The sequence below is a fragment of the Cladophialophora carrionii genome, assembly GCF_000365165.1.
Source record: "Cladophialophora carrionii CBS 160.54 unplaced genomic scaffold supercont1.4, whole genome shotgun sequence".
Taxonomy (NCBI): domain Eukaryota; kingdom Fungi; phylum Ascomycota; class Eurotiomycetes; order Chaetothyriales; family Herpotrichiellaceae; genus Cladophialophora; species Cladophialophora carrionii.
This window is the reverse complement of record NW_008481829.1, coordinates 153,890-167,177: the sequence shown is the minus strand read 5'-3', so window position 1 is coordinate 167,177 and position 13,288 is coordinate 153,890. Positions and strand designations below refer to the sequence as shown.

Genomic DNA, 13,288 nt, shown 5'->3' with positions numbered 1-13,288 from the left:
TCGACCCTCTCATCCATGCGAGTTCCGTTAGTTGATATTGTTGAGAGTCACTCCCGCATATCCAAGGTGGTTTCAGAGCTCTTCTCTCGCTAGAGCAACGATACTGGCTGTGCGGTTGTCCTCTACCACACGGCACAGCGGTAGCTCGCAGATTGGAGCTGAGCAGTCGAGGCCGTTGTGGCTTGAGCTGAAAATCCATGTTCGCTCCTCGCTTCGACGTCCTTCGTCTTGCTTTCTAACTCGTCTTCGGCCTCGCACCGAGTCGAGGTCGTCTACACTCTGGTTACGTCCGGTTATATGCATCTAATGGATGAACGGTTTCCTAATCCGGCCCTACCTCAATTACTAGTTAATAAAACATGCCTCGAACCGCTGCTGCTTTGTTGACCGCATACCAGCCGTGGCAAGCGGCGGCTTCACTACACGCTGTGACGGAAACACTCACCAAAACTGGGCACGCTCACAGAATTCCCTGTCTTCAACGAGCATTTATAGTCATGCCAGTGCAAATTAATCGCCCGCCATGATTGTCTTCTCAATTACTCTCCTCTTCTCAGCCTGTCACAATTATCTGCTCAAAATGTGGTCTCAGATATGGACTGCGCCGCTGCTGGTCGCGACCTTACTCCTGGAAAGCGTCGGTGCAACGCGACAAGGCGGGATGCTCTCAGAAGCCGTCCGACGAGAGCGTGGAAAGCGAGCGGCGGGCCCAGCATTGAATCCAATGCAGACCATAGAAACTCGTGCCGCCTCTCATCGGTTCTACAGCAACGATACCAAAGGTCGGGCTGTCTCTCAGGTAATCTGCGCCTACATTCGGACCGTGCTCACAATTCTCGATAGGATACTTCGTCAAGTCACTGCCTGAAATGGACTTCGACCTTGGCGAACTGTACTCGGGTGTGATTCCAATCGACGCGAACAACGCCTCTCGAGGATTGTTCTTTGTGTTCCAGCCTCGTGTCGGAACCCCGGTCGATGAGATCACCATCTGGCTGAACGGGGGACCTGGTAAGCTGGTAATGTGTCTGGATGAACTGAAACTGACTCTACCAGGCTGCAGCTCCCTTGAAGGGTTTCTCCAAGAGAACGGCAAGTTTCAATGGGCTTGGGGCCAGTTCACGCCGACCATTAATCACTATTCTTGGGTCAACTTGACCAACGTCCTATGGTAAATGCCCCCGGACTGCCAATCTCTCCAAGTTCGGCGGCTAACGACATGTTGTCGACTTTTCAGGGTTGAATATCCTGTCGGTGTGGGGTTTTCCATCGGGGAGTCTCGTGCCACGATGGAAGAGGGAATCGCTGAAGAGTTCAACGACTTCTTCCTCAATTTCCAGACCATATTCGGTATTTCCAATTTCAAGATCTACGTCACGGGAGAAAGCTACGCTGGAAGATATGTCCCTTATATCGCGTCTGGCATGTTGGACAGGAACGATTCCGCCCACTTCAACCTTTCTGGTAGATGATGCTCAACAGGCTGCGCACAGCTGATATACTGACCAAGTTCAGGTGCGCTTACGTATAATCCTACCATTGGGGAGTTCTCCTGGGTCCAGACTCAAGCTGTGATATACCCTTTGCTTCAGCAAAATACCAACGTCATGGGATACAACAAGTCATTCATGGCTACATTGGCGGCGCTCGACAAGTCGTGTGGCTACGCGGACTACCGGGAAACCTATTTCAAGTTTCCGCCTGCAAAGGTCCAACCTCCCAAGTACTTCAACTCCAGCAGCGATGCAGACTGCGATATATGGCACTCTGCATACTTCGCCGCATACGCAACCAACCCTTGCTTCAATCCCTACCTGATAAGCCTGCAGTGTCCCCTTCAAGGAGATCCTTTGGGTTTTCCCAGCGATCTCATCTACAGCTATCCTGGGATCCCGGTCTATTTCAACCGGACGGACGTCAAGAGGGCCATCCACGCGCCGGTCGACCGCGAATGGTCGCTCTGCAACGGCAATCCGTTCCTGGGTCGTGAGGGCGGACCACAAAACCTTGGCGACCTGTCGGCCGATCCCATTCAACATGTCCTGCCTCGTGTGATTGACGCAACCCAACGGGTACTCATATCCAACTCGGATCTTGACTTCGAAACCCCTACCACTGGGACTCAGCTGGCGATCCAGAACATGACATGGGGCGGCAAATTGGGATTCCAGACCAAGCCGTCCAAACCCATCACCATAACCGAGCCGGATCTACAATACGAGGCAGTCTTCACCTCTAGCGGCTTCGACGACGTGGACGATCCTCAGGGGACGATGGGCGTGCAACATTTCGAGCGAGGCTTGATGTGGGCGCAGTAAGTCAGCTCGTTTGCATCATCAGAGTTGTGGATTCCGAACTAATCCCTTTTCCTGTCCAGGACGTTCTACTGCGGTCACATGCAACCTCAGTTCCAGCCGCGGTCGTCCTACCGGCACCTGCAGTGGTTATTGGGCCATATTGAGACGTTGTGATGAAGTTGCCCAGAGTAAGAATCAGGACCTGTAGGCTGGGTAATTTCGCTTTGCTAAAGAAGATGTTGGCTACATGCACTTTGCTGGTGCTCTACGTAAAGAATGTAACCTTCTTGTCTGATATATCGATCGGAACAATGACCGCGCCAAGCCTTTTGGAGAAGCGCAGATGCGACTTTTTCTCGCAGCGTGTCGGGTCCTTGAATCTTGAGACGACGGTGTCGGTGACTTTGATTCCACTGTCTAGAAAGTACACAGTGCCAACGACTGGCCAGAGACACGTCTTCACCTCGCTGTTAGGTGACTGATTGCTGGACCAGGCGATGACGACGCCTGTTGTGCCGTCCCGAAGTCTGTTGCGCTTCCTCCGATCTCAGTCCAACCTCGTCTTCGACCCGACTTCCCCTGCTGCAACCACCGTCACGAGAATACCCTGTCGACGAGTATCTACACCGTCTCCGAGAAGGCGGCCCTCTTCACTCGAAGACATATGGCGTCCGGCGCCAGCACGAGAACCCTGCAAAGCACTCCCGCCTCCGCGGTACAGTCCTCCACGTCCTGCTCAGGCTCGAAATGCAAGCACCGACAGTCGCAAGTCTGGCTTTTGGCGACGTTGGTTTCGCCAGAGAGAGGCAGCCGCCCAGGCGTCGTCCAATAGCGGCTACGATGAAACCTCTGAGCAGCTGTTCAACCTGTCGCGCGCCCTGTCTCGCAATAGCAGCGGCGCCGAACTCAAACTTCGCTGCACCGAGTTCGACGCCAACGGCTCGGTTACGATGGTGTCAGGCGAATTCAGAAAATCAGAATTGATAGCCAAGTACGGCTTATTACCACGAGATCTCCGCAAGATCGACTCCTCCGTGCTGCCGCATATCCTCGTCCGGCCGTCGGCGATCCTGATCAACCTCCTCCACCTCCGCGTGCTCATCCAGTCTGACCGGGTGCTCGTCTTCGACGCCTACGGCAGCACCGACTCCTACACACAGTCCCTCTTCATGTACGACCTGGAAGGCAAACTGCGCCAGAAAGCCGACCCGCGGAACGGGTCCTACAACCTCCCCTACGAGCTGCGCGCGCTCGAAGCCGTGCTCATCTCGGTGACGTCGGGCCTGGAAGCCGAATTCGTGCTCGTGCGCGACCCGGTCACCCACATCCTCCGCGAACTCGAGGAGGACATTGACCGCGACAAGCTGCGCCATCTCCTGATTCACAGCAAAAAGCTGGGTACGTTCGAGCAAAAGGCGCGCCTGGTCCGCGACGCCATCGACGATCTCCTCGAGGCCGACGACGACCTCGCGGCCATGTACCTCACCGAGCGCAAAGCCACGGGCAAGCAACGGGCGGAGAACGACCACCAAGAAGTCGAGATGCTGCTGGAGTCGTACCACAAGATCTGCGACGAGATTGTCGAGATCAGCGGCAACTTGATCAGCAACATCCGCAACACGGAGGAGGTGGTCCGCGCGATCCTGGACGCCAATCGAAACCAATTGATGTTGCTCGAGATCAAGTTCAGCATCGGCACGCTCGGGCTCGCCGGGGGCACGTTGATCGCGGGGCTGTACGGGATGAACCTGAACAACTTCATCGAGGAGACGCAATGGGGCTTCGGCAGCGTCAGCGTCGTCTGCTTCGGCCTCTCCTGGATCATCTGCATCTACGGCATGAGGAAGCTGCAGAAGGTGCAGAAGGTGCGCATGTGGGGCGAAGGCTTAGATCACAGCAGCAGTATTGGCTTCCGTCGCGGCGGCGGCGGCGGCGGTAGCGCCGGCGGTGGTACTACTACTGACCACGGCAAAATCGGCGGCAGAGGCAACTGGCGCAACGAGGCCATCGAGAGCCATGCCCATCGCATCGGCAGGCTCAAGGGCGGGGGCCTCAATCTGGGCGGCAACGCGCATCCGGGCCGCGTGCTCTGGCCTGGCATGGAAGGTTTGGGCATGCATAGGTTGAACAACGCCGAATCGCGCCCCGGTGAGGGCCAGCAGCAGCAGCAGCAGCAACGACCGGGGCCCGGGCCGGAACAACCGCAACCGCGCATGACGATCCACGAGGACGTCGAGAACGTCGAGGACAAGATGAAGGCCGACGCGAAGAAAGAAAAGGGCTTGGCCCTCCCGCCGAAGAATTCGTCAAAGGGCCACCCACGGCCATGAGAAGTGATGAAAACTCTCTCGACTCGACTCTGTCTTTATCTCCACCTTGTATAACATAAACGGTTTGATGATTCCAACGGACGGGGGCTACTTGACTAGGACTAGATCTGGGCCACTTTACCTAGGGGCCCACGCACGCATGAATATACAGCAGCTAGATAGACTCTTCTCAGCGTTCGAGGGGCCACGCAAGCATGGATATACAGCCAGCAGATTGATAGACTCTTCTTCTTCTCAGCGTTCGAGCGGCACAGGGGTGTGGACATGGACATGAGCATTGCACGTGGGCACAGGCATTGGCGTTGGATTGACAGGCTACTCTAGATTTCCAGTTATATATATACACACACACACACACAGCCAGATAGAGAGAGAGAGAGAGAGAGAGAGAGAATGTAGTATGCACCCCCGGAATAGACCGGCTGTCACTACTCCGTGCTGTACGTGGATATATGTGTAGGTGCGCGCGCAACACTGATTCATGCGATCGGAAGGCAAAAGGAAAGCAACGCACTGACTGATCGATCGATCGCCTTTTTAACACATATATACAATACGCCTTCGCTTGCTCTTCCCCGGTACGTATAATATGATGTTTTTGGGGGCCCTGATTGGCCGACCGAGTCGCTCATTTGCCCCCGCTTGCTGTTCTGTCCAATACTCGGCACTGCTGCGCTTGTGCTTTGTCGCGTTGTCTCGTCTCGTCTCATCTCGTCTGGTCTGGTCTGAGATCAGATCAGATCGAGACCGGGCGTGCGCTGTGTCTTTCAATAGCTTTGGCCTCGACCTTGACCCTGACCCTGACCTTGACCCTTGGCAAATATTTTCCACTGCTTGACCCTTGCCATTCACCGTTCTTTGACACTGTTCACCACCGGACTGCACTGGACTGAACTGGACTCCGGCCCAATTCCTCTGTGAGTCCTCTCCTCGCTTTGGCGCGCCCATTGGATGCGCATGTTGACGTCTACGTTGCATCTCCACCTGCATGCGACTCGCTCACCAATCGTCATCGTCATCCTTCTCATCGTCTAGGCAGTCAAACCGTCAGTATATAGCCCGACACGGTCACAGATATACGAGCAGTCAGATAAAAGGGAAACTCACCACTGCCACTAACTTTCTTCTTCCTCTGGCTTAATGCCGCGGCCAACGCGCCTGCTAATCCGCCCTGATCTCCGGCCGGCGTGGCAGGGGTACCTGTCCCACCCGGCGGCGCAGGCGCACTACTCTCCGCACCAGGCACGAGCGCCGAACTTCGATCACGTTTCTCGCTGTCCTTGACCTTGCGTAACCCGCCACCGGCTTTGCCGCCGCTTCCGCGGATGGCGGCGAGGAGCGAGTCGCGGCCGTCACCTCCACCGGACGGAAGAGGCGGCGGCGCAGGCCCGGAGCTGTTCGGGGGTGGTGGTGGAGGAGGCGGCGGAGGAGCACCTCCTGAGCTGGGCATTGGAGGAGGTGGTGGTGGCGGCCCGCCAAAGGATGGCATGGGTGGAGGAGGTGGAGGGCCACCAAAGGATGGCATTGGAGGCGGAGGCGGCGGTGGTGGGCCGGCACCCGTAGGTGGAGGAGGAACTGCACGAGTGTTCGGGGGCGGCAAGGGTGGAGCATTGTTCCGAGCAGGCGGAGGAGGTGGAGGAGGCGGAGGAACAAAGAGTGCTGAATGAGATGGCGTCTGTCCTGCTTTAGGCGGCAGTGGCGGCGGCGGCCCGGCTGAGATCGTGGGTGTCCCTCGACTGGGAGGCGGAGGAGGAACAGGGCCACGACTCGGGGGAGGTGGAGGTGCTGAAGATTTCCGGTCGCCTGTAAAAGGCGGAGGCACTCTAAACAATCCACCTTGCGGCTGTTCTTCTTCGATCGGGGTTTTCGGAGGTCGAGGCGGAGGTGGAGGGCCTGGATTCGCCAGAGAGCCCGATGAAGCTCGACTTCGGCCTGAGGGATGGAGAGCCGGCCCTTCTTTGACGGCAAACTTGCCAGCATCTGCAATAGGAGGCGGCGCACGGAATCTAGGCTGTGGAGTCGCAGGAGGGGATGGCGTTCGAGCAGGCGGAGAGACTGACCGTGGTGGCGGTGGTGGCGAAGCCTCTCTTCCTCCCACTGGCCGTCTTGATGGAGGGGGCGCCGGCGGAGGCCCTCGTCGACCGGAAGTAGTGCTACCGGTGTTTTCCGGGCTGATTCTCGACGGAGGTGCTGATGGAGGAGGTGGAGGAGGCGCTCTAGATCTCGTCTCAGCCACGTTCGGCAAGGCTGAAGCAATTCCATTGGCCATTTCTTCTGCTTGTTTTTGTTGGACGTAAGCCTTGATGAAGTCGGCGTTTTGAGCTATTTGATCCTCAGTGATGCCCATTTGCAGGAGTTCGTCCAAGATCGGCCTCCACGACGGATCTGCGAGGTCTATTCCCCCTGCACTCTGTGGTCGACTGGTCGGTGCTGGACCTGGGCTGTAGATTGGCTGAGGGGCGATGGGCTGAGGCTGCAGGGACGCCGAGCTCTGTCTGTGGCGGCCAAAGAAGTTGCCGACGCGACTGTGGTGTTTGTGAGTGCTCCCGGGCACGAACACCTGGCCCCCTCCTGCGGCCGAGGCAAACGGTTGCGCTTTTGTGTTCTTGGAGGCATTCTTTTCCCGCTCGTCCATCTTCTTCTTGAACTGACGCGCCTCTTTCTCGTCGACGAATGATAAGCCGGCCAGACATTGCTCGAGTTCGAACGAGTGGAAAAAGGTCCTGTCCTGATTGTATTGGAATGTGTCGTAGATCTCTTGGTCCCATATCACGCCGCGATTGGCGGGTGATACATCAACCAGCTTGATCCAGAACGTATTTCCCACCAAGTCATTCGAGAGAACGGCAGCGCCCTGGAGGCCCGAGTAAGTCCATCGACTGCGGTCTGGGTACGCCACGTAGAGCCGAGCGACTGCGACAGCTTGGATTTTGTTAGACGCCTTGGGCACAGTCCGCTTGACGGTTTCCTTGTCGGCGTCAGTGAGGACCGAAGGCATGTTGGCGGATTCTCTCCCGGCCCCAGCGGAGAGGCAGGCGACAGGAGTGTACTTGGGCTCTGTTGCAGGAAGAATAAGACGGACAAAGCCAGGAACATGAAGTTGCGGAGTGATAGAATCGGGACAAGGCAATCTCCAAAAGGCCAGTCACCCAGTCTCATTGGGGCCTGAGCCGCGTGGCTCTCGGGCTCGGAAAAACCTCGTTAGGCATGCCCAATGCGGGGGCTTAGGCGTGAGGGCACCCCCTGGTTAGTCGAGCCTGTGCGATTGGAGGGACTTCAAGGATTCCGTCACCACGCCCCACGTTGCGTTGTGCAACAACGAACAGCAAGACGTCATAACCACTTTGAACAAGTGTATGAGTAGAAGGCAGATGCCTTCACAGAGTGGCACGCGCGGTAATACAGGTACATAAGTGTCTCGAATCCATTCCTGCTCTTCCGATCAACTTTCTTTCACCCCATCTCGCACCACTGCAAACTCCACATTGATCTCTACCAAAACACACCGCAATCATGGCCACATCAGACAGCGCTCAAGACTCGGTCTTCGACAAGGTCGCCAAAGAGTCCGACAACTCTACAGCCTCCAGCCACCCAAGTCATCAGGGAAAGCAGGAACAGGCACAAGCTTACCATCACCAGAGCAAGGGGCCTCAGCTCTCAGACAGTGAGCATTCATCACACCCTGAAATCACAATGAGGTGCGAAAACTAACACCGAGTGCTTCCACAGACCTGCCCGAGGCAAAAGGCAAGGACGAACTCAAGGCAAAGGCGCAGGAGATGAACGACCACGTCAGCAAGTAGGGCATTTCCTCGATGATGCATAATGGGACGGCCGGATCACAAAAGGCATTGATACAAATACATATGCATGCATGCCCGGGAATGGAATAGCAGGAATGGAATAAACCAGCTTCAGGCCAAACGTGTCCACCTGCTCTCTGGTGCCAATGCCTCAAGATGCTTCGATTCCCTCTCGAAAAGTGCTCCGTCGCCGGGCCGTCGCTATGCGTCAAGCTAACAAGTTCGTTGTATCATTCTCGTCATGATCTCCTGGCTCGCTTCTCTGGCGGTTCGCCGTCCTTTGCTCGCTCTGTATTCCGGTTCTCCGCCATCCCTTGGTCAATAGGAAGAGCTTGACTTGACTTTTCAAGAGCGGCTGGAGACTTGGTGGACATTGCGGAGTCACTCTCCTGCGATACCTCGGGCATGATGATTGAGAGATAAACCAAACGACGACAGGACTCCTCAGGATCCTTCTTGCCGGCCTCGGATTTCTGCGGTGTGGTATCTTCATCTTCTTCACCGACCTGGCCGTTGGCAGTTAGGCTTTCGTCCTCAGCGCCGTTCCCATCAGAATGCAGTGATTTCTTCTCGTCTTGAGCAGCATCCTTCTCCATGTCTTTCTCAATCTCCGGCATCTCACTGTAGTTCCACAGTGTCTTCAGATCCCCTTTCACCAACGCAGTCCCCCAGAGAGATCCCAGGACCCCCGGGACGAGATACAGCAATGCCGGCTGAGCGTGTTGGGCCACCTGCATCACAACCACAGTAACAACCATGCCAACGACATACCCGGTGATGGTAGCGTAGAGATATGGTTTTGGGAACTGTTTTGCTCGGATCTCCTTTGGCCACAGCCTCGAACTGGTCCAGAACCGTTCGCCCCAGCTTCCCCTGGCGCTGGTATAGCTTGGTCGTGTATTCTCTGTCCCTTGTCCCTGCTTAGTCCTGTTGCCCTGTCGAAGATAGTGCAGGTACAGGTCGAATCGTAGCGCGAAAGCCAATATCATACCGGGAACAACAATGTCTCCTAGTCCAAGCATGGCCATCGTTCTCTTCTTCGCTAGACATTTGAGGTACTCTTCCATTGCCGGTGACCCTTCGGGCGCGCCGACCGGCATCACGCAGCCGTCAGGACGAGGAAACAGGAGTTTGATCGGCACATCCAGCTTCGTCGCCACCGTGACCATCATCGGCGTAAAGAAGACAAAATAGATGTCGTAGAAGAACAAGGCGCCGAGGATCAGCGTCCCGGTCCATGCTGTTGTTGGAGTCACATACTGCAACGAGCCGTAGCAGAAGGAGAAGCCGAGGAAATTGGTGAGAAACCAGGGTTTGCCAATGAAGGTGTGGTAGTACACGATGCTGCAGGAGAGCGTCAGGCTCAGAATATCAAGGAATTCGACGGGCATCTTCAAGGTGATGAGTTTGTGAACATGGAGCTCAAATCGTGCTTTGGCGTAGAGCAGCCGCCGAATATCCCAGACCCGTAGCGAAACGACTCTGGGAAGAGGTATCTGTCCCAGCGGTCCGGCCAAGGGCGAGCCAGTGCTCTCTCCCGTCTCAGTCCTGAAGCATTTCGCCCGCGGCTCGACTTTCCACAGCACACCGCTCCTGGAGAACTGATTGGGGAGCAAGAAAGATCTCATGAGAGAAAAGGCGTCCTTGAGAAACTTTGTTGCGAAGAATAGACCAACTTGGGAGAAGTAGAGCCCCAGAGCCCAATTCAACCAGGCCGGATCCTGGAGCCATTTCAGGATGAAGTAGAGCGACGCTAGTGTGCCGCCGGCAAGAACAGGGAACATTATGGCGTCCGAAGGAGTCAAGCTCTCGACTTGGGTTGACGTGTCGTCGCGGTCGTCTTCAGCGTCGTCGCCGTCCATCTTGAGTTTTCGTGGTGCGGCGGACGATGGTCTAGTCAAAGATGCGTGAGCGGCAGTATAGATCGGAAAGATTGCCGATACAAGAAGATGCAGGTATGTGGGCAAAAGAGGCCGCATCATTTCGAAGTGGTAAGCCACCTGGCCCATGAACTGAACGGCAGGGCCTGGTTCCGAAGCCATGTCGTTGTCGGTGGCGGAGGGTGTAGGAACGCGTCAGGTCAGCAGTGCGTGACAGAGGGGCGGCCTCCTTAAGCAGATATCATAGCAAGTAGACTAGACTTATGGAGGTCAGGAGAGAACGGACGGATTCAGGCAGCAGACATGAAGGACATAGTGATTGAGAAGAAGAAGAAGACGACGGAGGAGCGTCGAGCGCAGAGGCCAGGCTGTCCTTGGCGGATCGTGATTGGTCGGATCCACGAGGCTCTGCTCTCTCCAGGTGGCAGTGGCAAACATTGCCCACAGTACAAAACTATCTCCTGGGAATATAGTAGGTAAGCAACCGTAACGAGCGGCTCTCTACCATTGCCTTCGCGCGTTCTGCCCAAGCGATCTCTTGCTTAAATTTGGGATAGGGCCGCAGCGTCTCGTACGCAATCCTCAACGGACATGCCACACTCTTTGGTCCTTGATCCAGCAGGCTGTCCTGCAAGGCATACTCTACCGACTGGAAGATGTTGCGGCAAGGTGCGGCAAAGTCTGCTCGGTGCTCGAGAGGGGGAAAATCGAAGAGTGTGCTGACAGCATGTCCGTCCTCAACCTTGGCCGCTGCCATGAAATGCAGCTCCAACTCGTCTAGGAGACGGTAGAGCTGCCACATCCCATGCCATAGTATTACCTGAACGGCCCAGTAGATGATAACGGTATTGGCAATCGAGAGGTTGGGAAATTGAAACGCAACTGGAAAGAGCATACCATCTTCCGAGTCGCCATGAAGGTCTTTCTCGCGCGCCAGCTCCGGCCAGCACACTGGTCCTTCGTGGCATGCCTCCAGAGAGTCATAGACTGACTGCAATTCTGAGTCCATCTCCCAGCACTTCCAGATCATCTCCGTTGCGAGCTGTAGTTTACTATGCGGATCCAGAAACTGGAGCATCTCTCCCCGATTACGAAGCTCGGGAGCACGGATGAGAAAGTCATAGATGCGATCGTAGGGCGTTCTGGGCATGTTTCGCCACGGGACTTCCTGCCACAACGGGTCTCTCAGGAAAGAATACTCGCCTTGGTCCAATGAGTACAGGATCTACGTCTTTGTTAGGCCGTTGTTGCTGGATTGGTGTACACGGATGCTTACCTCTTGGATACGGAAATGGACAAACACTGCGTGGCCCAAACCATCCACATGTGCCTCAGGACCGCGGAGCTGGACAAGTCTTCGGCAACCTAGAGTGTTGCTGACATAGCCGTGCTTCGATCGGTTTGGACATTGGCTCATCTCGTACATGCCCAAGGCCACGCAGGCAGTGAGAGTCTGGTCGTCGAGCATCAATGCAGGATCCCACAGCGCCAACTGCAACACGTGGAGGGCACGCCGGTAAAGCTTGAGGCTCTCGTAGCGTAGTCCTTCGTCGTGGTGGAGATCCCCCAGTTTTGCTAGACACAGCGCCATCATCGAGATCTCTAACGCAGGAGTAATATGAGGAAGGCCGGGGATCTGTATCAACCAAATCCTTTGCTGCATAGGCCCGACTCGGGTCTTGGAGAGATGGCTATCCAGGTACACCTTGAGAAGCTGCTGGCGAAGAACAGGATTGGCGTCGACTTGTGCCCCTAGTGGAACAAGCGATTTTGTCGGGTCAAAGTGGGTTCCGTGGGACACTGCAGTGGTGACGGCCGAATTGAAATCCGGATACCCGGCTTGGGGGTGCCCAGACCGTGCCCATCCATCAGAGTCAGAATTCGTCTGTGTCGTGGATTCTACGTTGTCTTCCTTAGGCGGCTGATGAGGGATGAAAATGGGGTACTTCCGGTATCCGAGGCAGATTCGTTTTGACTTGACACACTGAGCACAGCTAGGCTTCTCCAATCCACACTGTCATTGGTTACTGTCAGAGAAATGGTTCCTTGGTCAGCAGTGATAAAGGGATGAATACCGCTATCTTGCGCTTTCTGCAAGTGCCACAACCACGGGCTCTTGCTATTCCAACCATGGTTGCCGACCAAGCATTGAGTGCTGCTCGAAGGAAGGCTTGTATGTCTTTGGCTGGTGACAAGAACAGGATCCGGGAGGGGAGGCTTGAATCTACAGAGGAGAAGCAGAAGGGCTTGGAAGAATTTAGGGCATCTTGCGAAATTGCTGAAATGCGTCTGCCTTCAGAAGTGGTTGTTCACGACATATGAGGGTGTTGGTGCTTTTGCGGCGGAAAACGCCTTGTTAGCCTTGTGGAATTCGTGGCGTTTGGCCATACCGCAATAGGTTTATTCGGCGAGGGATTCTGGGTGCGCATGAGGACGTAGCCCGAACTCTGGAGGCCAGTGCCAATAAGATGCTGAGTCCGTGCAACGACCGGGAACTAAACCACCTGCCGTCCTTTATCAACGAACGGCACGGGTTTCAGGACTCTTACGTGCAAAAAGTGATGAAAATATTAGTTAGAACATGATCATGTCGCGCTTGAAACTGCTCGTTGAGAAGCCGGGCTTAGGCAATGGACCGATCAACGCCAGTAAAATCTCAATGGCAGGCATCTTGATAAGTCCAAGCTGATAGACGTAAGAAGACGGCCCTTAATGCCAGACAGCGGAATCTCATAACACAGTCTGATCGACTCGATTGGCGCACCGAAGACGCGAAGGCAGGGTAGAATACCACATGAAGTTCTGTGTCCAATTCAAGAGACAGTAGGCAAAGAAGCTGTTCTCGGTCAATAAATTGCAGCGTATGTGACCTGAAAATGACCAAAGATTTGACAGGCATCGAAGCGTATATGGTTCAAAGTAACAAGTGGAAAGGAAAGAGAGCATTTTGAAGAGTCCCGTGATTTTGCCCTGTT

General features: G+C 55.3%; 6 protein-coding genes across 6 annotated transcripts; 3 read left to right on the top strand and 3 right to left on the bottom strand.

Moving 5' to 3' along the window:
• Nucleotides 1–580: 580 nt before the first annotated feature.
• On the top strand, nt 581–2,471 carry G647_04726 (uncharacterized protein; the record flags this gene model as incomplete). The annotated part of the gene is made up of 6 exons (XM_008729065.1): nt 581–782; nt 844–1,011; nt 1,057–1,171; nt 1,238–1,464; nt 1,516–2,314; nt 2,378–2,471. 6 exons carry the CDS (start codon nt 581–583, stop codon nt 2,469–2,471), a joined length of 1,605 nt encoding a protein of 534 aa, XP_008727287.1.
• A 323-nt stretch (nt 2,472–2,794) lies between these two features.
• On the top strand, nt 2,795–4,627 carry G647_04725 (uncharacterized protein; the record flags this gene model as incomplete). Its single annotated transcript, XM_008729064.1, has 1 exon — nt 2,795–4,627. The coding sequence occupies one exon, from the start codon at nt 2,795–2,797 to the stop codon at nt 4,625–4,627; it is 1,833 nt and encodes a 610-aa protein (XP_008727286.1).
• A 999-nt stretch (nt 4,628–5,626) lies between these two features.
• Nucleotides 5,627–7,625, bottom strand: G647_04724 (uncharacterized protein; the record flags this gene model as incomplete). Its single annotated transcript, XM_008729063.1, has 2 exons — nt 5,627–5,658; nt 5,735–7,625. 2 exons carry the CDS (start codon nt 7,623–7,625, stop codon nt 5,627–5,629), a joined length of 1,923 nt encoding a protein of 640 aa, XP_008727285.1.
• A 515-nt stretch (nt 7,626–8,140) lies between these two features.
• Nucleotides 8,141–8,433, top strand: G647_04723 (uncharacterized protein; the record flags this gene model as incomplete). The annotated part of the gene is made up of 2 exons (XM_008729062.1): nt 8,141–8,294; nt 8,360–8,433. The coding sequence occupies 2 exons, from the start codon at nt 8,141–8,143 to the stop codon at nt 8,431–8,433; spliced, it is 228 nt and encodes a 75-aa protein (XP_008727284.1).
• A 239-nt stretch (nt 8,434–8,672) lies between these two features.
• On the bottom strand, nt 8,673–10,475 carry G647_04722 (uncharacterized protein; the record flags this gene model as incomplete). Its single annotated transcript, XM_008729061.1, has 1 exon — nt 8,673–10,475. The coding sequence occupies one exon, from the start codon at nt 10,473–10,475 to the stop codon at nt 8,673–8,675; it is 1,803 nt and encodes a 600-aa protein (XP_008727283.1).
• Nucleotides 10,476–10,767: 292 nt separating this feature from the next.
• On the bottom strand, nt 10,768–12,445 carry G647_04721 (uncharacterized protein; the record flags this gene model as incomplete). The annotated part of the gene is made up of 3 exons (XM_008729060.1): nt 10,768–11,538; nt 11,590–12,327; nt 12,389–12,445. 3 exons carry the CDS (start codon nt 12,443–12,445, stop codon nt 10,768–10,770), a joined length of 1,566 nt encoding a protein of 521 aa, XP_008727282.1.
• Between the last annotated feature and the right edge of the window lie 843 nt (nt 12,446–13,288).